General features: G+C 41.0%; 1 protein-coding gene across 1 annotated transcript in view; it reads right to left on the bottom strand.

Annotated features, from left to right (window-relative positions):
* Positions 1 to 10,357: 10,357 nt before the first annotated feature.
* The window catches only part of LOC122764084 (CREB3 regulatory factor-like), a 29,718-nt gene continuing 14,265 nt past the window's right edge, over positions 10,358 to 25,810 (bottom strand). The window contains exons 5-6 of the mRNA XM_044018451.1: positions 12,443 to 12,571; positions 10,358 to 10,817 (exon numbers count right to left, since the gene is read on the bottom strand). Coding sequence (XP_043874386.1) covers positions 10,705 to 10,817; positions 12,443 to 12,571 — 242 coding nt within the window. The 3' untranslated portion in view covers positions 10,358 to 10,704. The remainder of the gene's footprint in view (positions 10,818 to 12,442; positions 12,572 to 25,810) is intronic.

Genomic DNA, 25,810 nt, shown 5'->3' with positions numbered 1-25,810 from the left:
CTTCCGTTTTCTTGTGTTAAGTCTTGACTCTGGTCCGTTTGTGTGTGTTTTTTCTGCATCATTACTGATCCACACAAACTGCCCTTTAGTCCCATTAAACTCTCATTGTTAGACTCTTGAGTCTTGTTGTGGAAACGACTTGAGTGGCAGCTGTGGAGCTTTACACAGCTGAACAAATGTTAGACTGATCACTGAGTTTGTTTATATTCATGTCTCCTGTTCTGTTGTCAGGATTTCCTATTACTGTCGGTGAAGAGATGGAGCTGTGGAAGAAAGACAGGATTGTCTGTCTGTCTTTCTTTATTCATCCATTCATTCATTCATTCATTTATTTATTTATTCAACATTACAACATTACAACATTTTACTACATATTCCTAATTACTGGGATAATATACATACATCAAATTCTGGCATATTTAGTGAGATGTTAATTATGACTAAATACAATTATTTCTATTATTAAAACAAGACAATTGTAGAATTTACTGCTGCAACAATTAATTATTAATTGACTAATCACCAATGATTAATCAGTTCTGTTTTTCCAGTTTATAAAATGTGAATTTATGTTCTAGTTTCTTTGCTTTGGTTCCAGTTTTATAGCCTTTAGTAATTGCTTCTGAATTAAAGATCCATTTTACCAAAATCATTTTTCTCTTAAAAAACAAACTAAACTGCAGCTTCTACACTGTGAAAAAAATGACCTCAGTACATGTCGAGACAAGACTACGACAGAGAATCACCCTCCACAACTCTAGAACTGAGTAAAAGACGAAGTACTGCTACTTTAACATCATTATTACTCAAGTAAAAGTACTGTTACTTTAAGATCATTATGACTCTAGTAAAAGTACTGTTACTTTAAGATCATTATGACTCAAGTAAAAGTACTGTTACTTTAAGATCATTATGACTCGAGTAAAAGTACTGTTACTTTAACATCATTATTACTCAAGTTAAAGTACTGTTACTTTAAGATCATTATGACAAGTAAAAGTACTGTTACTTTAAGATCATTATGACAAGTAAAAGTACTGTTACTTTAAGATCATTATGACTCGAGTAAAAGTACTGTTACTTTAAGATCATTATGACTCAAGTAAAAGTACTGTTACTTTAAGATCATTATGACTCGAGTAAAAGTACTGTTACTTTAAGATCATTATGACAAGTAAAAGTACTGTTACTTTAACATCATTATTACTCAAGTTAAAGTACTGTTACTTTAAGATCATTATGACTCGAGTAAAAGTACTGTTACTTTAACATCATTATTACTCAAGTTAAAGTACTGCTACTTTAAGATCATTATGACTCAAGTAAAAGTACTGTTACTTTAAGATCATTATGACTCAAGTAAAAGTACTGTTACTTTAAGATCATTATGACTCGAGTAAAAGTACTGCTACTTTAACATCATTATGACTCAAGTAAAAGTACTGTTACTTTAAGATGATTATGACTCGAGTAAAAGTACTGTTACTTTAACATCATTATTACTCAAGTTAAAGTACTGTTACTTTAACATCATTATTACTCAAGTTAAAGTACTGTTACTTTAAGATCATTATGACTCGAGTAAAAGTACTGTTACTTTAACATCATTATTACTCAAGTTAAAGTACTGTTACTTTAAGATCATTATGACAAGTAAAAGTACTGTTACTTTAAGATCATTATGACAAGTAAAAGTACTGTTACTTTAAGATCATTATGACTCGAGTAAAAGTACTGTTACTTTAAGATCATTATGACTCAAGTAAAAGTACTGTTACTTTAAGATCATTATGACTCGAGTAAAAGTACTGCTACTTTAACATCATTATGACTCAAGTAAAAGTACTGTTACTTTAAGATCATTATGACTCGAGTAAAAGTACTGTTACTTTAACATCATTATTACTCAAGTTAAAGTACTGTTACTTTAACATCATTATTACTCAAGTTAAAGTACTGTACTTTAACATCACTCAAGACTCTGTTACTTTAACATCATTATTAGTACTGTTACTTTAAGATCATTATGACTCGAGTAAAAGTACTGTTACTTTAAGATTTATGACAAGTAAAAGTACTGTTACTTTAAGATCAAAGTACTGTTACTTTGATCATTATACAAGTAAAAGTACTGTTACTTTATATCTTTAAGATCAATGACAAGTAAAAGTACTGTTACTTTAAGATCATTATGACTAGTAAAGTACTGTACTGTTACTTTAAGATCATTATGACTGAGTACTGTTACTTAAGTGATGATTACTGACTCGAGAGTTAAAAGTTACTGTTACTTTAAGATCATTATTGTTAAAGTACTGTTACTTTAAGATCATTATGACAAGTAAAAGTACTGTTACTTTAAGATCATTATGACTCAAGTAAAAGTACTGTTACTTTAACATCATTATTACTCAAGTTAAAGTACTGTTACTTTAAGATCATTATGACTCGAGTAAAAGTACTGTTACTTTAACATCATTATTACTCAAGTTAAAGTACTGTTACTTTAAGATCATTATGACAAGTAAAAGTACTGTTACTTTAAGATCATTATGACAAGTAAAAGTACTGTTACTTTAAGATCATTATGACTCGAGTAAAAGTACTGTTACTTTAAGATCATGATGACAAGTAAAAGTACTGTTACTTTAAGATCATTATGACAAGTAAAAGTACTGTTACTTTAAGATCATTATGACAAGTAAAAGTACTGTTACTTTAAGATCATTATGACTCGAGTAAAAGTACTGCTACTTTAAGATCATTATGACTCGAGTAAAAGTACTGTTACTTTAAGATCATTATGATGACATCACATGTCATGTGATGTCATGTCATGTCTGAGGGTTATATTTGACCGATGATTGTCCTGGTCAGTTAACATGTGTTGTCACAGGCTGATGACATCATCAGTGTAGCTTCCTGGAAGACCACACATTTTGTGTCATAATCATTGCCTTCATTGAAGTCATGTAAAAACCACTTTCATAACTGACCTGCAGGTGGTGCTGTGCAGCATCTATGACTGACCCCACCAACAAGAACCAGGTCACATGCTACATCCTGAGTCCACTTTTTTGACTGGAAACTTAAGTTTGTGTGAGTTTATAAACGTGTACTTCTTGTACTTCGTGTACAGCACACAGGAGACGTTGATCCACTGCTGCCTCCATCAGTAAGTTCAGATTTACACAAACTGTCAAAATCAGTCTCTGACAGAAGCAGACTCAGAGGAGGAGGTGGGGGACAGAATCATTTCATCCTCTTATATCCTGTAAAATAATCAGCCATGTACTTTTATTTTAAAAATATACTTTAATACAACAGCTGCATATAAATATTAAAATATACATTATACAGGTGTACAGTACACTCACACAAAACCAAAACCAAAAATGTTAGGCTTCTATTTGTACGGCACTTTTTTTTTGTTTGTGTGTTGTTTTCTTTTTAAAACTATTTTCTTCAAGGTTACGTAAAGACGACAATGAGAGTGTGTGTTAATGTGTTAACAGGTGTGAACAGGTCCAGGATGTGATGACTGAGACACAGAGGAGAAACATAATGGAATGTTTTTACAGACACACTTTAAAGAAACATCAGGATTCAACATGATTATTGTTGATTCTAAACAGTAATCTGGAACTCTCGAGCTCGTCTGACTTGGTTTAGGTTGAAGCCAGGATGTGTGTTTGAGTGAGTCTCAGATCTCTGATCGTCTTCCATAAAGTTGTGTGACAACCAGTCGTCACCTGCAATAATCAGCCAGTCATATAGTGTATGTTGTACTTATTTTACTCATCCATTTTCCTCGAAACAGGAACATCATTCACAAAAAGAAAAAACAACAACTAGCTCCTCTGGAAAAGTTTACTGACGTTTAGAAATTAAACTTCCCATCAAACAGAATTATATTTGCAACCAAGGTGTCGCCCCCTGCTGGCTAATCACCAGATTGTTACTTTCAGGTTGGCTTCCTATGGTCTACATTTACTTCCAGCCAGGAAATAGTCAAATTTTCATGTCGTTTTTGTAAATTTAAAGTTTAAAGGTGCTCGTCACTTTGTTGAGTTCAGATGCTTCTTCAAGCTGAAGTCGTCAGGATCATCAGCGCGACGGATTGTCTCATCTACACGTGATTAAATCATAACATTTTAGGATGTATCCTTAGCTGCTTCTGCCACACACTGTTGCCTGTTTTCAGACAACTCTGTTGTTAATGTGTTTAAACTAAACAGGGTAGTGTGGATGTAGTTTCCATCTCTGATAGGCTCCACCCACAATGAGTGTTTAATGTTTAATGGTGTTTATTGTCTGACTCTTTTAAAAGATTATTTTTAGGTTCATTTGCAGTTAGTTTGCAGGCAGTTGTTACAAAGATAGACGTGAAGGGACATTCACATGCAGTTCTGAACTGTGCAAGGATGCAGATTACTTGATTTACTTATCAGTTATTATTGAATTGAATTACTGATGAATAATCAGTAATTATTGACAAATGTGATAACTAATGTTCCGTAAACATGAAACATCTCACTATTTAGTTCAAAGTTCACATGATGTCAAGTAATATAGTAATATATACCAATCTGAGCCAACAATGGTGTTAAAGTTTCAGTGGTTTATATCTCTGAACACTTATTGTGTCCAAGTTCTTCATAGATACAATAACACGTTTATGTTTTCATGGTAGAAAGTACGTGTCATTTCCAGCAACCATCTTTTTTTTTTTGATTAAAACAGACTTTAATGTTTTTTCATTTTAGCTTTCAGATGAGGTCAGGTCAGGTGAGGTCAGGTGAGGTCAGGTCAGGTCAGGTGAGTTCAGTTCAGGTCAGGTCAGGTCAGGTCAGGTCAGGTCAGGTCAGGTGAATTCAGTTCAGGTCAGGTCAGGTCAGGTCAGGTGAGTTCAATTCAGGTCAGGTGAGTTCAGTTCAGTTCAGGTCAGGTGAGTTCAGTTCAGGTCAGTTCAGTTCAGTTCAGGTCAGGTGAGTTCAGTTCAGTTCAGTTCAGTTCAGGTCAGGTCAGGTGATTTCAGTTCAGGTCAGGTCAGGTGAGTTCAGTTCAGGTCAGGTCAGGTCAGGTGATTTCAGTTCAGTTCAGGTCAGTTCAGGTTCAGTTCAGTTCAGGTCAGGTGAGTTCAGTTCAGTTCAGGTCAGGTGAGTTCAGTTCAGTCAGGGGTCAGGTCAGGTCAGGTCAGGTCAGGGTTCAGTTCAGTTCAGGTGAGTTCAGGTCAGGTGAGTTCAGTTCAGTTCAGTTCAGGTCAGGTGAGTTCAGTTCAGGTCAGGTGAGTTCAGTTCAGGAAGGGTCAGGTCAGGTCAGGTGAATTCAGTTCAGGTCAGGTCAGGTGAGTTCAGGTCAGGTCAGGTGAGTTCAGTTCAGTCAGTCAGTTCAGGTCAGGTGAGGTCCAGTTCAGTCAGGTCAGGTCAGGTTCAGTTCAGGGTCAGGTGAGTTCAGTTCAGGGTCAGTTCAGTTCAGTCAGGTGAGTTCAGGTCAGGTCAGGTCAGGTCAGGTTCAGTTCAGTTCAGGTCAGGTCAGGTCAGGTGAGTTCAGTTCAGATGAGGTCAGGTCAGGTGAGTTCAGGTCAGATGAGGTCAGGTCAGGTCAGGTCAGCTCAGGTGAGTTCAGGTTAGGTCAGGTCATGTGAGTTCAGTTCAGGTCAGATGAGGTCAGGTCAGGTCAGGTTAGGTCAGGTCACGTGAGTTCAGGTTAGGTCAGGTCAGTTCAGGTCAGGTCAGGTCAGAGGAGTAAAAGGTTTTCTAGTGGCCCGAGAGTACTGCTTGTCTTTGAAACCAGAGAAGGATGAGTGTCACTGACATTGTGAGCATGGAGCAGAGCTGGGACAGACACCGGGAGGTCAGCAGTGTCCCACCAGTGTAGGTTTACTGATGGTCCATTCAGTCCACTGAGCCAGACCAGCCTCAGTGAAAAAGAGTTTCATCAGAGCCCGACTGTAACAACTGTTTATGTAACAATTTGAACTTCTAATCAATTAATTCTTACATCTTTAAAACATCACATGTATAAACTAGTAACATTAGAAGAATGACATGCCTTATTTGCATTTGGTCAATTCAAAATTAACCTGACTGACCTGAGATTTTTACTTGTAAAAGCCTGACTGAAATTATTATTATTATTATCATTATTATTATTATTATTATAAGATAAAGTGTTAAGGCAGCAAAAATAAACGAAACAACTGAGAACAAAGAAGCTCAAAGAAAAGCCGTATGTAGGGTGATTACGTCCATGAAGGGATTTTTCTTAATAAGAGCAAATACTGTTTTCCATTTGTGACTCAAAATTTCAAACTCCGAAACTGTAAAAATGTATTAATGACAAGTATTGTTAACAATGACTCTCCCAGAATTTCCCTCTGCAGTGAACTCAGAGATGACATCACTCCCAGCTCCGTGTTCTGATGTAAATGGAACACAGTGTTACTAACTAACATGTACACAGTGTGGTCATTGGAGTGGACGGGTCAAGTCTCTCAACAAGGGAGAGAAAATAAAGTGACAGTTCTCTGAAGGCAGCAGCTCTATTAAAGTTTGATGCTCTGCATTTTTTTTTTTAACTATGACTGTCAGGAACTTTTGGTTCCACATGATTCGTCTGTTTTCAGGTTAAATGACACTGAGCTCAGTGGATCAGATGTGTAAAAACGTGTCAGCCTTCACACAGGTGAACACGCAGGTGAAAACGCATGTGAACACGCAGGTGAACACAGATGAACACGCAGGTGAACATGCAGGTGAACACAGATGAACACGCAGGTGAACACGCAGGTGAACACGCATGTGAACACGCAGGTGAACACACAGGTGAACACGCATGTGAACACAGATGAACACGCAGGTGAACACGATCGAACACGCAGGTGAACACACAGGTGAACACGCAGGTGAACACGCATCGGAACACGCAGGTGAACACACAGGTGAACACGCAGGTGAACACACAGGTCAGAGTGTAAGGGTCATATTATTTGTCTATATTAGGTCAGAGTGTTGCTTCTGTCTCCTCAGTTGACCCCATCATGACCGTCATCATGAAGAAGGACACAGAGACGTGGTCAAACAGCAGATCGTCGTCCTCCTTCTTCCAGGTACAAACACACAAAACTCAGTCAGGAATGTGAGCAGAGACATTTGGCCCCTCCCTACGACAGCCTCACAGTTTAAAGGACGTACCATGGTATGAAGAGGAAATCACTGAAACCTTGACATGTTCTCACATTAGTCACATCGCATCCAGCAGCATCTTTCACAGGATCATGAATTGACTGTTTTATAACAGTTTCCTCTTCAGTCTAAATTTTGGTTTATTTATAAGGATAAATGCATATAGCAGTTATTGTTTTGTGTTGTGTAACCACTAATGCATTCACAGACACAACATTTAAATCATGTGTACACTTGTTTGTTGTTTTGTTTGCTGCTGCGTGACGGCATGTGAGCGAGGCTGCTGATCATGTGACAGATCATGTGACTCTGCTGGCACTGTCGCCAGCTTCCCAAGCCTTGAGAGAGAAAGTGGGAGGAGAGAGGAAGGCCTTCTCAGCAGGAGGAAGAGCGCAGCGAGCACCTTTCACCTTTTTACATCCCATCTCTTTTTTAGTTTTTATTGCCATGAAATCAATCACAGCCAAATGTGACCAGGGTTCTATGGCTGTGTTTGAAAAGCCTCAGTCATGTATGAGCCTCTCACAGACTCAGACTTTTCCAGATCATCGACAGGAATCCTGTTTACAGTACAGTTCTGTACTCACACGAGCATGAGCCTACATTTCTCAGATTTCATTAAAAAAAAGACACAGTAAACTGCCCTGAACTTTCACACCGACCACGAGTGAAAGAACGGCTCCTCTCTCAGACTGAGGCAGGAAATCAGGCAAACGGCTTTGGAATGCAGCCAAGTCAGGAGCTTGTCAAGGTTGAAAAACATAAGAGGATTATTTAGCCCAGAGATGATGTTCACAGAAACCAGTTCCAGCTTGGGTTTAATCTGAGAGGAGAATATTTTGGTTGAAGCCTGGAGCAGGAGTCGTCGGTTTCAGATCAGGCATAACGGCACAGGTCCCTGTGGCTTTAAGCTTCAGGCACTTCAGAAAAACAACTGCCCGTTACAACAATAAGAGCCCACAGGGTTACTGCCTGATGCTTTTAGTTTGGTCTGTCACACAGTCACACTTTACTGAAACCATCCCAGAACATTAGACATTAGACAGTGTCTCAATCATTATCTGTCTTTAGAAGAAGAAGAAGAAAGAAAAGGTGCCAAGAGTCTTTGTTATTCTCTTTTGGAGGAACACTTCAAAAGGTGCTTAGTTGCTCTGACCACAGTGCAAATCAAAAGGGTCCTTGACATTTTATGTCAGACAATGTTTAGAGACTGTGTATAAATTAGTCTACAGCTTCAGCAAAGACCACAGATTTCATCTCTCTCTGTGGGCTGTGGCATTGCCAAAAAAAACAAAAAAACAAAGTCAGAACAATAACAATTATAATAATATATAAAAAAAAGCCAAAACAAATTAAATGTATTTGCTTTCTAGATCTACAAGTGTTTTTTTGTTTTTTTCCATCTATTTGTCATTGCAATTCAGGAAGGTGCGCTACATAACCAGGGCAGGGGTTGAGGAGAGGGCTTGGGGAAGGCACTGAGGACACGTTCCCTTTTAGGCTGAAAATGAAGCCACTGCTAAAGTTCACACAGTCACTGTTGTCGGTAAAGCACCGGCTGTGGCTTTGAATACGTCACCGACCGACCAAGACGAGCTGTGGAATTATATCAAACTGATAACTATGTAAAACTTATCATTTACACAATTACTGGAGTGAAAGTCATGTGGTTGAGGAGCACCAGGCTCCACACACACACACACACGCACGCACACATGCACGCACGCACACACACTGCATTCAGGTTAAGGGGCTTTAAGTCAGTGATGTCATCCTTTGTTCCTTCATTTGTTTTGATGTCATGATGTGGTGATGTAATGATGTGATGATGTCATGATTAGGGATGTCACGATCCGATATTGGATATTGCTCCAATGTCAGCCAAAAAACACATATCGGATTATATCGGACTACCTCTAAAATCTCCAATATAATGGAGGCTGAAAACAACAGTCCATTCCACTCCAGCACTTCTATCCAGCAGCGCCTGTTGTGATCACGTGGGCTCTGCATGTTGGATGCATGTAGCTCGCATGATCACAAGTGTGTGTGTGTGCTACTGATGTTTCAGAGGCTACGAAGCTGCACAGCGAGCGCGAGTTAGCACCATGCTAGCTCATACTGAGGCGAGCTGCTAAAACAACATTATTTCATAAACCAGCGCCACCTGCCGACTTTCAACAGCCTCCGTTTGTTAATTATACCCCAAAAATCAGCCGTGCCAAGAGCTTTGTGTGTTTTAAATGTGTCCTGAAGCTCCATACATGGAGCTCAGTACGTCTGCGGGGCCGGTCCTCGGGCCCCGGGTTTACATTCACCCTGTGTGGGTTGGGCTAATCCAAAATAGTGAAAACAAGGGGGGTGATCTCTGAAGACACGCTGTTACCTGTGAAACACGGGTGCTCTGAAAACACCCCCATGAGCACTTGGTACTTTCCTCCTGATGAAAAGAACCATAGACTGTATGAAAATAACATGGATAAAAATCCAATATCCTTATGTTGAAGGTTAAAATTGATGTTACCATTGGTTAATAGTAAATGGGTCAGTTTTTCTCTGTGTAAGTAATATCACTTGATCAAGACTATTGTAACATTCCAAACTACAAAATAAGTCATTAAAGTATGTATGATTAATGCTGTGATGTGGTGATGGTTGCAGCATCAGTGATTCAGCAGTCTCACTTATCTTTGGTCAGTTTGAATTAAGGTGCAGTTTTCTCTTATGTTTTTGATGGTGTGAGGACTTTTACACACACACACACACACACACACACACACAGCTGTAACTTGCTTAGTCCAGTATGTAGTGTTTCTAAAGGAGCCCAGTCATATTCAAAAACAACCCACATGCACACACGTCTACTTGTTTTCTTGACCTGGGCTCCTCCCACTTCCTTATTTTAGCACTTCCTGTGACCTCAGACGCCCCCTCGCCCTCAGCTCACTACAGCTCCCTGCTGACAACTACAACCATCTACAAAACAGTGCAATGTCTATTCGGAGGCACAATGGGGTACAAATACAGCACATGGAGGGAAAGAAGAACACTATACAGTATGTCACATATGTTCATACAGTATAAGTACATGTCCACCACACACACACACACACACACACACACACACACACACACACACACACACTGAAACAGACAGAACACAAAAACGTCAGCAGCAGCAGCAGCAGCAGCAGCAGCTCAGGCCTGGTGGTGGTTGTGGTGCAGCCGTTAGACCAGTGAAGGAGGAGGCTGCTGTTTGGAGGAGGACAGGGAGCAGGGTGGCAATTTACTCCTGTTTTGTTTAGGCTACTCCTTATTCCTCCTCGTCCTCGTCATCCTCCTCCTCCTCCTCTATTTCCCAGCCTCTGCTTCACCTCTTTGCTCTTACTTAAACAACATGACAGTGTGGAGGTGAAGGTGAGGAGAAGCCCCATCAGGTCAGGTTGGTTGGTGCAGGGGACAGTAAGGAAGGAAGAGTAAGGAGGAAAAGGGGAGAGGAGGCAGGTTCTGAGAGAATTTACCCCGTTGTCCCTCCTTCCTGCGGGGGGTCTTTGCGCTGGTTCTGACTGCCCGCGCTGGCTGCCAAAATTCTCTGCACAAAGTCTTTGGTCCGTCCAGCGACTAAAGGCCCTGTGGTTGTCATGGAAATGAGTGAGGAAATCACATTAAAAAAAAGGGACATAACAGGAAAAACCAAAAGCCATTTCAGACATGAAATCCAGATAATAATGTCGGGGCATTCTATGGAGTTTTGTGGAGCAGGTATATCTACTATTTTTAAACCTGGGATAACATCCCCATTGTCCTTTTCTACCACTGCTTCAACACTCGGTACGAGGGGTGTCACCATCTTGATTGAGAAGATGAGAATCCAACTCCAGTCCACCTGAAGTGTATACATGTAGGAGTAATCACACTATTCTATTCATACCACAAGGAACCTGGGTGTGACATTTGATGACCATCTCTCCCTCACTGACAACATTGCCGCAACAGCTCGATCTTGCAGATACATGTTGCATAACATCAGAAGGATACAGCCTCTTCTAACCCAGAAGGCAGCACAGGTTCTGGTCTCCCTCCGTGTGCCATACGACCTCTGCAACTCATCCAGAATGCAGCAGCTCGACTGGTCTTCAACTTACCAAAATTCTCCCACACTACACTGCTCCTCCGCTCCCTTCACTGGCTTCCTGTAGCTGCTCGTATCCGCTTCAAGACTCTTGCTTGCATTCCATGCTACAAACGGATCTGGTCCAGCCTACATCCAGGACATGATCAAAACCTACACCCCAGCCTGCCCACTCTGCATCGGCAAACCGGCTTGCTGCTCCCTCACTGAGAGGATCGCAGAGGCATTCGCAGAACTCGAGACTGTTCACTAGTTCCCAAATGGTGGAACAAGCTCCCCATCGACATCCAGGCAGCGGAAAGCCTCCACATCTTCCGTTGCCGACTAAAAACACATTTCTTTCGACTCTACCTCGACTAAGACGACGACACAGGAAAAAAAAAAAGGTGAGGCTCTTACTTACTTCTAGCTCTTGTTTGTACCCAAATGTGTGTTTGTACCCTCGCTGTTGTCTGCTAAATGACATGTAATGTAATGTAATACTATTCAATACATATATATGTATGTATACATACAGTATATACATATATATTAGAGATGTAACGATATGAAAATTTCATATCACGGTTATTGTAACCAAAATTATCACGGTTATCAATATTATCACGGTATTGTTAGATGTGTTCAAAAAGTACTGAACACACACACTGAAATCTTAAAACAAAGTTTTATTTAAAAAAATATATTTTATATTATATGATGATTATTATTATTAATTATCATCTGACTGACACGCGCACACACACAGGTCCTCACTCTGTGTCGGATAATAATTACGTAGCAGCGGTCGTACACGGCATAAATATAAAATTAAAAACACAGAAACAAACACATTTTGCTCTGCTATGGTGCGTGTCGTCTGCACACACTACTTTCGCTGATATCACCCAATAACATGTCTTTTTACAGGAGTAACGTTAGGTAACACTTAACTTAGGTTTCCTTTATTGCGAAAATAGGAACGTTTTACAGACAAACCATGACATTTCCCACTATTCCGAAATCCCGTTTTTGTTGACTTACTTTACACTCGCTGAAAGGTTGTGGGTGGTGGTCACGGAAGTGTTACCCCCCTTCGCAGAGTTTTAGATGATCATTTGAATGTGTGTGTGTTTCCTCTCACCATTGGACTCCCGGAGGATGTCTTCCAGGCGCTGGGTCATTCCTCGTTCGTCTGTGTCCTCTTCCTCGCTGCTCTCCACCCGTCGTCTGATCACGTCCTTGATCCGCAGCAAAGCCCCAAGCAGGTTCTCTACAAAGACAAGTACAAAGACGTCACTGATGAGATGGACGACTGTCGTCCATGGAGAACAGCTACACAGCAACGTGCTCTACGTTAAATCACAGTATTCCCCAAAATGATTCTAAAGCTGTAAAGGGTTTGGAGGACACTTTGACACTTCTGATTCTTCCCCCTTCATGGAATATTTGGGAAAAAGGGTGGAGCTGTAAAATAAGTGTGAAGTGAAGCTTCCTTATCATCAGTGTTTCCCATCTGGCACACAATCGGCCCTAGGGCGCGGCTGCTTGGCGAGCAGCGGAAACCTGATCTCCAACATCCACTCGAAGTCTTTCTTGATCATCATTGTCTTAAGGGCCTGTTGTTTGCTGACCCCAAGTGTTTCTGCTATTTTTCTCCACGACCTCCGTTTGTCAAACAATACTTTCTTCTGAATTGCATCATTCGGCATATATGGGCTACGTATCTCAAGGACTTCACATGGCAAAAGTTTTCAATTGGTTGTGATTGGGTCAGTGCATACAGCTTACTGTTCGAGATCTTAAACGCCCAATCTATTTCGCCATCAACAAGGGTTGCTGGGTCGGTCCCCTTTTTTCTTAGGTTTTGGGGCGGAACATTCTTGCGTGCATAGCCGCCAGCTATCATCTTACGAAGGAAACCATTCCACACAGTATTCAACTTCTGGAGCTAGTTGCTAGAAAGTTCCCATGCCTGTACACTATACAGTAGTTGGGACCGTACACACGCCATCCGGATTTTCATACGAGTGTTGAGATGTATCTCACGGTCGGTCAGCACATGTTTTAGCTCGTTCCATTTCTCGTATGCTGATGCAATTCGGTGGTGTAGGAACTCTGATGACTTCCCAGTGTTGCTGATGAGATGACCAAGATACAGGAATTGCCTCATACATTCTTTATCTCCACCTTGTTGATAGACAATAGACTTGTTTGCGACTGGATGACTTCGTCCACCTTGAACGCCATTGTTTCCATCTTTTTATAGGACATCTGGAGTCCAAACCTTGAGAAGGTGTTATCGTATATTGTTAAAATCCTCTCAAGCTCATCTAAGCTCTGGGAAAACACGACCACATCATCCGCGTACATGAGCTCCAGGATTCTGAACACCCCATGTGATGTTTCGGTACGGAGTCCTCTGGGGGACACTTCATTTGGTATGACAAATTCGACACGTGCTCCTGCCTCTGGAAATTGGCTCCTGATCTCATGATTGGCACATCTCATGACAAAATCCATGTACAAATTGAATATGGATGGGCTCTCAAGTGCACCTTGGTGACATCCTACATAAGTGTTGAAATAGTGTTTATCACCTTTTATACAGGCCATAGTATCAGTGTACAGCGTCTTTAATATGGGTATCATTTTTGGACATTTGAGGCGAATCTCTAGAGCACGGAAGAGTGCGTCACGTGGGACCCAGTCATAGGCCGCCAGTCAAGGTCGATGAAGCAGACAAAGAGTGGCTTCCGTTCTTTCTCCAGTATGTGTCGAACAATACTGATTGCATCACATGTGGATCGGTTCTTTCTGAATCCAAACTGGGTGGGTAGTATAATGCGTTCATATACTGATCTTACTCTTTCTATAATAATCATGGAGAGAAGCTTCAACAGTGTTGCTATGATGGACAGACCACGGTAGTTTTCGGCTAAGGATCTAAGGCCTTTCTTGTGGAGGCACGTGATCAAGGAGAGTAGCCAGCTTAGGTGACGAGCAGGTCACTGTGTGCGACATCCACTGTCACTCACACCATAGTCAACGTTCTCTAAGTGGGACCAGGAGACCCCAGGGGCCTGCGACCCACAGCTTGGCGGTTCACAAAGTAATTAGCGATAAATGATAAAGATAAATGATAAAGATGCCGCACTGCGCAGGACAATGAAGATGAATAAGTCCAGGAGAAGCCACGACATGACCTCTACTGTGTTTCACAGAAGATCCTTTCTTTCTCCAAACGTTAGTCTTTCCATCACTTTGGTAAAAGTTAATCTTTGTCTCACCAGTCCATTAAACTTTGTCCTAGAATGTTTGAGGCTCGTCTCTTTACTTTTCGGCCTTCCTGTTCTTCTTGCTAATGAACAATGGTTCAATGGTTAACATCTTCTGGTGTAGCTTTGTTCATGAAGTCTTCTGTTATAGCTTCACTCCTGCCCTCTGATGTCACCAACAGTTGTTTTAGGCTCTTTCTTTACAGCTCTCACAATGTCTCTGATGTTTTGGTCTACATGTTGGACATGTGTTGCTGAGTACACCAGTGGTTTCTTTCTTCTTCAGGACGTTCCAAATGCCTCCACCGGCTGTGGCCAACATTTGTGCAACGGCTCTGACTGATTTCCCATCTTCTCTCTTGTGTTTCACTCGCAGGCAGCGCTCTGGTCTGCACATGCATAACCTGTCCTACCCAATCATTCAGTGTAAACATTCAGTGAATAAACATGTAATAGGCAGGGAGATTGTTGGCCTGGCGAATAAAGAAATTGGCATCGGACAGGGCAATTACTGCAATTCAAACAGACAATATCAACAGACCCTCAGGAAATTAATGATACCTTTTCTACTATAAAATATTACATACATCTGAATCCCCAGAAAGTTTGGAAAAACAATCTGAATTCCTGGATGATCTTTGCATTCCTTCCATAACAGTCGATTTTAAAGGACATATGGATAGGGAACTAGATGCCCCAGAAATTGCTGACGCCATTACCAATATGAGGGGCAGTAAAGCTGCAGGCCCAGACGGCCTTCCAGTTGATATCTATAAGATCTTTAAAGATAAATTAATTCAACCTCTTTTAGCTATGTATGTGGCCTTTCAACAGGGTCGTCTCCCTGAGGAGTGCGCTGATAACACTAATTTTGAAACCCAATAAGTCTCCTACCAACTGCACATCATATAGGCGTATTTCACTGCTTAACACAGATGCTAAGATTATCACTAAAGTAATAGCTAGAAGAGTGGAACCGGTGCTCCCGACTGTTATCAATCCGGATCAGAATGGTTTTGTGAAAAACCGCCAAGCCTTTCATAACGTCAGGAGGGTGTTGAATCTGATTCATTCAAGGGAGGACACCCCTGACACTGCCATCCTATCTTTAGATGCTGAAAAAGCATTCGACAGGGTGGAGTGGAGCTATTTATTTGATGTCTTATCTCGCTTTGGCTTTGGTAACTACTTTCGAAAATGGATTGAGATACTTTATACTGACCTAATGGCAGAGGTCTCCGCCAACTATTTAATATCGTCTCCTTTCAAACTCACAAGGGGTACCCGTCAGGGGTGCCCTCTCTCACCAATGTTATTTGTTTTAGCAATGGAACAGTTTGCTATGGCAGTGAGATCGCACCCCTCAATTTCAGGTGTAAAAATATCAGATACTGAAAATCACATTATAATGTATGCTGATGACACCCTTTTACTTCTAACATATTTAAATAATTCAATTTGTAGTCTGATAAACTTAATTGACACATTCGGAAAATTTTCAGGCTTTAAAGTAAATGACACAAAATCCTCTATCATGTTTCTTAATAAGCAGGAGTGAATAAATCCGGTGATAAACCATCCTTTCAATAATGCAGTAAACGGATTTAAATATCTTGGTATCACCCTTACCCCAACCATCAAAGATTTATTTAACGGTAACTACGATCCTATAATTTCCTCAGTAACCGAATCCATGAATAGTTGGTCATCAATGCCAATCTCCCTTTTAGGAGGTATAAATATAATCAAGATGAATATACTACCAAAGTTTTTATATCTATTTCAATCAATCCCTTTACCCCCACCATCACAGTTCTTCTCGAAAATGAAGCGACTACTTACAAAAGTTTATTTGGAATAACAGAAGGTCAAGGTTGAGGCTATCACTTCTTTACCTGCCATATGAGAGAGGGGGGTTACAATTACCCAACATACCATGGTATTTCTGGGCTGCTCAAATTAGAGCTGCAATGTACTGGTTTTCGCCTGAACCTTACTTACCATGGGTACAAATTGAAAGTATATGCACTAAAGGCCTGCAACTCGACACTTATTTATAAAAACTGAAGCAGCTCACTGATAACCCCTTTGTGAGAAACACATTTGATGTCTGGCACAATGTACAGTCATTTCTTGGTGAATCTGCTTTGTTTTCAGGCTTCTCCCCACTATGGAGGAATGATAGCTTCTCTCCTGGCAAAAAAGACCAAGGTTTTAAAATGTGGGCAACAAAGGGCATCTGTAAAGTTATGGATTTATATAAAGGATTTATATAAAGAAATACCTCAAATGCACTTCTTTAAATATTTACGGTTAAGGAGTTTTGTTTATGCACAGACGCACTCCTATACACAACCCCATTTGTCCATATTAGAAAACCTAGCAGTGAATTATTGTACTGGTAAGGGTCAGATATCTTTACTCTATAACATACTGGTGAAAAATCATAAAGACTCTACTGAGCATAGGAAAACTCAATGGGTAAATGACTTGCAAAAAGATACCTCAGAGGAGGACTGGAGAGAGGTGTGTTCGAGAGCTCAACTGCTAACAATAAATACCCATCTCAAGCTGATTCAATATAATTGGATTATGAGAACTTATGTTACTGCGGATAGACTGAATAAGATGAATCCAAATATTCCTGACAGCTGTGTTAAATGTCATGTCGAAAAGGGCACCGTATTTCACTATCTGTGGGGCTGTCCTGAGATACGAAAGTTCTGGAATGAAGTTATAAAATGCACTTCTCAGATGACCTTGAATCCAGTACCCAACTGTCCTATAGTTGTATCCAAAGGATTGTATGTTAAACAGCAAGGAGAGGAAATTGACTGATTTATGTTTAGTACAGGCTAGACACTTGATTTGTCTTTGTTTGAAAGATGCCACATTTCTTCCGACTCTAACTCGACTAAGACGAAAAAAAAAAAAAAACTTGTATTGCACTTATGACTAGCACTTCATAGTTTGTTCTCCTTGAAGCTCTTACTTACTTCTAGTTCTTATTTGTACCCAAATGTTTAAATGCACTTTTGTAAGTCGCTTTGGATAAAAGCGTCTGCTAAATGACATGTAATGTAATGTGTAATGTAATGTCAAGAGCCCTTCTGTTGGTTGCTGGCTGAAAGAACTAATGGCATGTCTTGTCCTTGAAAAGGCAACGTATACATTGAAAAAGAAATCAGCCAAATTCAAACTGTGAGGTTGAGGAAATTCTGGAAACTTGAAGGTGATATATCCCTAATTGTCGATACCTTAACCATGTGATGCTAAGCTGTGTATGATTATTATGTAATGTCGTTACCGTTTTTTTTTTATTGGTTTTGTTTTGGTTTGTTTTTGGTTCTGTCTTTTCTTTTCTTTAACTATTTATTTGTCCTTGGGGCTGGGGGGAGTGGATTCCTTTATAGTTTGACTGTTAGATGCTTTGTTAAATGTACTATAATGTGACTTTGTAAACTGTTAAAACTCAATAAATATATGTCTATAAAAAAAACATGTAACAGGACACACCTGTCAGTCACATGCTTTTGCTCACATGCTCACTTCTGATCTATGTTGTGTATCAGATCAGAAGTAAAAGCTGAAATGTTCATCTTTTGATGTCTAACCCACTTCACTGATTTCCGGGGAGGCCGCTTTTCCTTATGATCATTATATTAATATGATGTGATGTAAGAATGATATTAATATAATTATATAGAGCTGAGGCGGATCAACATTTCTAAAATGCATTACAAATATACTAAATACTGAGTATAACATTGCAAAAATAACAATAGCAGATAGACGGGGTATCTGCGTCACTACCCCGTCTATGAAGTCATTTTTCCTAACGCTTTTATCGTTTTCCTGAGCTCTCTTGAGTCGATCTGAAAGGTGCTTGACAGCAGCTCCTCCTCCTGCTCCGGAGCTGCAGTAACACCTTACTGTGCTTCTAATGACCAGTAATGTGAAACACTATGAGCCAGTAAAATATATGTAAACATAAATATTATTTGTCTTTTCAAGTGAGCCTGCAGTTTGTAAATCAAACGCTCCCCATCAGCAAGAAGATCAGGTTTTGATTTTGCACAACAGGTACTACTTATCACACTTGTTGTTTTTATAGTGTTTCATTTAGCACCTTTCAGTCAGGAAAACCAGCTGAGTGAAGAAGGTTTCGTGTTTGTTACTGGTTAGTTGAACCAACTAGAGCTGCAACTAACGATTATTTTCATAATCGATTAATCTGTCGATTCTTTTCTGGTCCATAAAATATCTGAAAACCTTAAAAAATCATGATTCGTCAAACCTGGAAATGATGATGTTCTCAAATGTCTTTTAATGATTTCAGAGTGAAGTCTAGAAATATTAGGTGTCCAAAGGCAGGGTGCAGAGTGTCAGTGTCAAGCTGCCTGAGTTTTAGCTGACTATCAGTGCAGAATGCATGAGCCAAGGTTATGGACAGCAAGTGTTTGTTTTGTTTGAGTTTAAAGATTGTTCACATGATCGTCAAAGCAATTTACATTAGTGGTCTCAAAATGAACTAAAGGGATACATTGGGCTTGAAAATGTACACACACTCCCACCCCCAAGTGTCAGAGACCCTCCCACCACAGTCTCCTAAAAACATTGAAACAAGTTAATGTTTGTAAGTAGACCTCCAAAACTCACATATACTGTAAACGAATCCAGCAAAGTACCGGAAGTAAACAAGCCGCCATTGCTGCGGGGGCGTCTCTCTGCAGTATACATGCGATTGAATGGGAGCTGTCATAAAGTGTAAATTTCTACTTTTACCTGCACTTTTTATGCAGCTTTCAAGAGCCTGTGCTATTCTCAGCTTCTCCAAAAGTCGTGAGGAAACTTCACATTACACAAACTCCACAAAGCTTTACCTCATGAAGAGCAGAGGACCACCATGTTCACCAGAAGTGGATCAAACATATTAACAGTCACACAGAGTAAATGAACTCAATATGGTGTCGTGAAATCTGACCTAAGTTGCTCTAACTTGGGCAAACTGATGACCACAATGTAAAGTTGCTGAGTTCATCAGTGGTGGAGGTAAATAATTACTACTCACTGTCATTTATTGTGGAGTTTTTCTCAAGTCTGTAATTTTACATTCCATTGTCATCTGCTTAGTTACTTTTAAATATAATTTACCTCTGAGTAGGCGACAGTTTGAATGAATATCCAGACAGCAGGCACAGGTTTGGAGAAGTGACCGTGACCACTGAGCAGAGCAGAGAGTGACAGACGCGCCACTGCAGTAATGGCGGTGCCGCTAGATGTCGAAATAATGTCTCATTATAAGGACCATTCTGTGGGACCTTTAAGCATAAATGGGTTCTTAGTTAACTATATGTTGTATGTTTGTGCCTGCATGGTGACATAACCATTGTTGTACTGTTTTCATACATGTTTAACTAGATTCCTCTAAAGTTCATGCAGTTACTTACTTCACTGATTTGCATGTTTTGCTACAAAAGCAGTAGTATATTTTAAAAACTGCTTCCCTAAGTGTTCCACTGAGTGAAAAATCAAATTTTCCTTTTCCAATTTTGCCCTACACTGAGTCACATGATGGCAAATGTATTTCAGTAATTTAACTCAAATAGTGAAACTTGTGTATTATATAAACTAAATACACAGACTAAAGTAAGTTTTAATTGTAGTTTTTAATAATTTTGGTATCTCAGTATCTCAAAAAATTTGAATACATCATAAGACCAATTTAAAAAAAACATTTGAATTGAATCGTTGGCCTTCTGGAAAGTATGTTCATTTATTTGTACTCAATACTTGTTTGGGGTTCCTTTTGGTTTAATTAGTGTCTCAGTTGGGCGTGGCATGAAGGTGATCAGTGGGTGGCACTGCTGAAGTGGTACGGAAGCCCAGTGGCCTTCAGCTCATCTGCATTTTTTGATCTATTGTTTTTCATTTTCCTCTTGCCAGAACCTTGCAGATTCTCTATGGTTTGCACAGCAACACCACGGTCATTAAACCAAGTGTGGGCAGGAGCCAAATCATCCTCTAATCAAATAAAAATCATCATCTTCAAAAAGCTTGTCAGCAAAAGGAAGCTTGACGTGCCGGGACTTTGGTTTTCAAACTCAGTGGACCAACACCAGCAGATGACACTGTAGCTCATCACAGACTGGACTTCTCCACCCTTCCTCTAGACTCTAGGACCATGGTTCCAAATAAAAAACAAAACTTGCTCTCATCTGAAAAGAGGACGCTGGACCACAGTCCGCCTCTGACGCTGTCTGCAGTTCAGGAGTGGCTTAACAAGAGTCTGTGACTCCAGCCTCAGTCCATTCCTTGTTCATCCAAATTCTTGAATGGTTGATTTTGCTCGACAAGCCTCTCAACACAAGTTTCACTATTTGAGTTGAATTACTGAAATAAATGAACTTTTCCACAATATTATAATTGATCGAGATGCATCTGTACTTATATACTTGCTGAATTGCAGTACATAAGAATCACAAAACACCTCAAATATCATTATACTATTGAATCTTAAAGTCTACATCATGGGTGAAGTGGGCTCATTTTTGCCTCCTGATGAACATTCAAGAGAAAATGCCCAGAACATATATCAATGAAAATACAACCTATGGTAGGATGAGAGTGACTGTCATCACCTCACAGCTATAAACCTCTGATGATCCATTGACTTCATTGTTTCTAGCCAACTTATCTGTGGGTTTGTTCCTGAAATATCTGCAAATGAAAAATCATGTTGGACACACAAAAACGTTCCAACAGATACAAAATCGATTCATCATTTCACCACAGTGTTTCAGGCACAAGCTACATAATGTGCACGTACAGCTGTTGTCTTACAATCTTCCAGCTGCTGTCTTACAATCTTCCAGCTGTTGCCTTACAATCTTCCAGCTGCTGTCTTACAATCTTCCAGCTGCTCTAACATGAAGACAAGCTGAAATCAATGTTCTCATATTTGTTTTTTCAGTCTTTCTCCCCACAGAATCCACTGCTGACAGTCAATCATCAGTGATACTGACTCCTCCCTCCCTATGGGGGCCATGTGACATGACACCTCTCCTGTGGGCGTTCATTATTCTGGGATGAATTTGACTTGTCATTGTGTTAATTGCTCAGTGGGGGAGTGTGTGTGTGGGATGAAGTGTAACATGCACACACACTGTGTGAGGCTTTGGCAGGCTGCCCACTTGTTTGAAGTGGAATTGTGGAAAAGGGAACAAAGGAAGCTGGATGGTGACTGGTCAGGCTCAAGTTAAAGGACAAGGAGGTGGGGCGGGCGGTGGTGGGCAGGACCAGGCTGACAAACTTGGCAGAGCGGAGGTGTGGTTTATCAAAAAACAAGGACGAGGTCATCGTGGAGGTAGAGTGGATGCTGGCATATATGTTGCCGCTGCTCACTGGTAGTTTTAAAGTGTTTTTATTGCTGCTAAGGTTATGGTTCTTTGTGACAAAACTGACTCTGCTTCCACTCATTCGCGAGAGCTAAAACAGCTTCTCTCGCACAGTTAAAAACTGTCACTCTGGCACTTCTGTCAAAAGGTGCACGGGCTAACGCCGGCTGCTAATCCAAGCTAGCTGTCACGCCACCGGCTTTCTGAGTTTTCCGGTTCTTTCCTTGTCATGTGGCCCAACAACTCTCTCACCCGATTTGGTCTCATTTGGATACTGCTGTCGTTCTGCCATCATCCTGTGGCAGGACTACTTCATTACTCTGTCGCAGACCTTCTTTGGATCCGCTGGAATGCACCGGAGCCTCCACCACCGGAGCTGCACCATCACCCGGACATCACTCGGTCACCCCGCCGGCACCTCATAGATTTCCCCACCCACATTAAAGGACACACACTGGACTTAGTCTGCTGCTCTGGTCTCACCCCCTCCAAGCCCACTGCTGATGCTTTCCTTGTAACGGACCACTTCCTCCTCACTTTTAACGCCATACTCCGCCTTTCTACTCTCAAATCCCCCCGTCTCATTTCATTTCGTAATATCAAGAACATTAACATCAACACTCTCTGCTCCAATATTGACAGTTTTCAGATCCCGATCCTCTCGCCCCCCTGAAAACCCAGTCTGTGTCCTTTTCTGCATCTGCCCCCTGGTTTACCCCCGAGCTTAGGTCCATGAAATCCAAAAACCGACAGCTTGAGCGACTACACAAAAGAACTGGTCTCACCGTCTACAAGGACATGTACATCACCCATATCACACAATATAAGAACCTAATCTCACAAACCAAAACCAGTTACTACTCCAGCCTCATCCTCTCCAACAAAGGAAACATACATCACAATTCGCCATCTCTCTCCCTATCTGAACCTTCTCCTCCTTGTCATCTCTTCTCCAGTTTTCTTCTTCCCACTACCTCTGAAATCTCCGACCTCATACACAAATCAAAGCCCACCACATTTCAGTTCGATCACCTCCCCACAACCCTGGTCAAATCCTGCTCCTCCTCCCTGCTCCCCCTCATATCCGCTATTGTCCACTCCTCACTTTCATCCGGAATAGTCCCTTCACTTTTCAAAACTGCCGCTGTCACCCTCATATTAAAGAAACCCGGTTCAGACCCCAACAATTACGATTAACCTCCGCCCAATCTAACTTACCTTTCATTTCCAAAATCCTTGAAAAAACTATTGCCACCCAACTTCACTCTTACCTAACCCTCCATTCACTCGACGAGCCTTTCCAGTCTGGTCACCGCCCTGTCACAGCACAGAATCAAGATCACCAACGACCTCCTCATTGCAGCTGATTCTGGTTCTGTCTCCATCGTCATCCTCCATCGAGTGCTGCCTTCGATGGGATGACACCCAGCTCTACCTTTCTTGCAAACCAAACTCCACACTACCACCCCCCTCCCTCACCTCTTGTTTCTCCGAGTTAAAAACCTGGTTCACCTCAAACTTCCTTAAATTAAACTGCAATAAAACTGAAATCCTCCTCCTCGGTACTAAATCCACCCTCTCTAAAGCTAACAGCTTCGCTCTAACCATTGACAGCTCCTCAGTTTCCCCCTCCCCTCAGGTAAAGAGTCTGGGTGTCATCCTCGACAGCACACTCTCTTTTCACTCACACATCAACATCACTACCCGCACTGCTTATTTTCATCTCCGTAACATCAACAGACTCTGCCCCTCCATCACCCCCCACTCCACAGCCGTCCTTGTCCACAGGCTCGTCACCTCCCATCTTGATTACTGCAATTCTCTCCTCTATGGCCTCCCCCAAAAGTCTCTCCATAAACTGCAACTGGTCCAAAACTCAGCCGCCCGTATCATCACAAAGACCCCCTCACACCACCACATCACCCCCGTCCTCCAGCACCTCCACTGGCTCCCTGTCAAACACCACATCAATTACAAACTCCTCCTGTACACATACATGGCCATCCACAACCTTGGTTTTTTACGTAATTATGGATTTTAATTAATTTTGTTTGTAAAGTGTCCTGGAGTGACCTGAAAGGCGCTTTTAAATTAAATGTATCATTATTATTATTGTTGTTGTTGTTATCAGATTTTACCGTCAGTCTGTGTGTTTAAATTGTTGAGACAAACAGGTCTGAATGCTCCCAATGTGTCCTCACAAAAACTACTTTCTGTGGTTTTAGGACACATATGTCCACATTCTGCAAAATCTGTCTAATCTGTCCTCTGACTGATGAGAGTCCACCTCTTCAGCTGACGTTGTCTGATCAGCAGCAGTTTTACAGCATGAATTAATCAGACAGACAGACAGACGACTTTATTGATCCCTTTGGGAGGTTCCCTCGGGGAAATTAATATCAGTCAATCAGTGCCCATATGTTCATTTATTTGCAGCCCCACAATATTAACACTGTTCACTATTTCATTTCCTTTTTCTAATGGTTCACTGGCAGTGGAAACACACTGACAGTGGAAACACAGTGGTGCATTCAGGCTAGTTAAAAGTGTAATTATGTTCTTTTAAACATGACTGTGTATTTGAATAAAGTGAGTTTTGTGAGATCTATCCAGAACTCATTCTAATGCCAGGTACTCAGCGTGATGTGACTGAGATTGGATCATTGGGGACAGATGTTAATGCTTATTCTGCACTCTGATATTTGAACACTTTGGTTCAACAACCAGTTTTCAAACTCACATTCTGACAAAGACAATTAATACTCACAACATAAACGTAGTGAGTAAACTAATCATATATCATCATGTAGCAAAAGCCACACATACAGTGGGTACGGAAAGTATTCAGACCCCTTTAAATTTTTCACTCTTGGTTTTATTGCAGCCATTTGCTGAAATCAAAAAAGTTAGTTTTATTTCTCATTAACTGGGAGTCCAGCTGTGTTTAATTAAACTGATTGGACTTGATTAGGAAAGGCACACACCTGTCTATATAAGACCTTACAGCTCACAGTGCATGTCAGAGCAAATGAGAATCATGAGGTCTAAGGAACTGCCCAAGGAGCTCAGAGACAGAACTGTGGCAGAATTGTGGCCAAGGTTACAAAAGAATTTCTGCAGCACTCAAGGTTCCTAAGAGCACAGTGGCCTCCATAATCCTTAAATGGAAGAAGTTTGGGTCGACCAGAACTCTTCCTAGACCTGGCCGTCCAGCTAAACTGAGCAGAAGGACTACCAGACTATGAGAAATAAGATTCTCTGGTCTGATGAGACAAAGATTTAACTTTTTGGCGTTAATTCTAAGTGGTATGTGTGGAGAAAACCAAGCACTGCTCATCACCTGCCCAATACTATCCCAACAGTGAAACATGGTGGTGGTGGCAGCATCATGCTATGGGGGTGTTTTTCAGCTGCAGGGACAGGAAGACTGGTTGCAATTGAAGGAAAGATGAATGTGGCCAAGTACAGAGATATCCTGGAAGAAAACCTCTTCCAGAGTGCTCAGGACCTCAGACTGTGCCAAAGGTTCACTTTCCAACAAGACAATGACCCTAAGCACACAGCTAAAATAATGAAGGAGTGGCTTCGGAACAACTCTGGGACCATTCTTGACTGGCCCAACCAGAGCCCTGACCTAAACCATGGAGAGACCTGAAAATGTCTGTCCACCAACGTTCACCATCCAAGCTGACAGAACTGGAGAGGATCTGCAAGAAAGAATGGCAGAGGATCCCCAAATCCAGGTGTGAAAAACTTGTTGCATCATTTCCAAGAAGACTCATGGCTGTACTAGCTCAAAAGGAGCTTCTACACAATACTGAACAAAGGGTCTGAATA

Source organism: Solea senegalensis, unplaced genomic scaffold (assembly GCF_019176455.1).
Source record: "Solea senegalensis isolate Sse05_10M unplaced genomic scaffold, IFAPA_SoseM_1 scf7180000017215, whole genome shotgun sequence".
Lineage (NCBI taxonomy): Eukaryota > Metazoa > Chordata > Actinopteri > Pleuronectiformes > Soleidae > Solea > Solea senegalensis.
The sequence above is the reverse complement of the archived record's forward strand: the minus strand, read 5'-3'. Positions and strand labels throughout refer to the sequence as shown.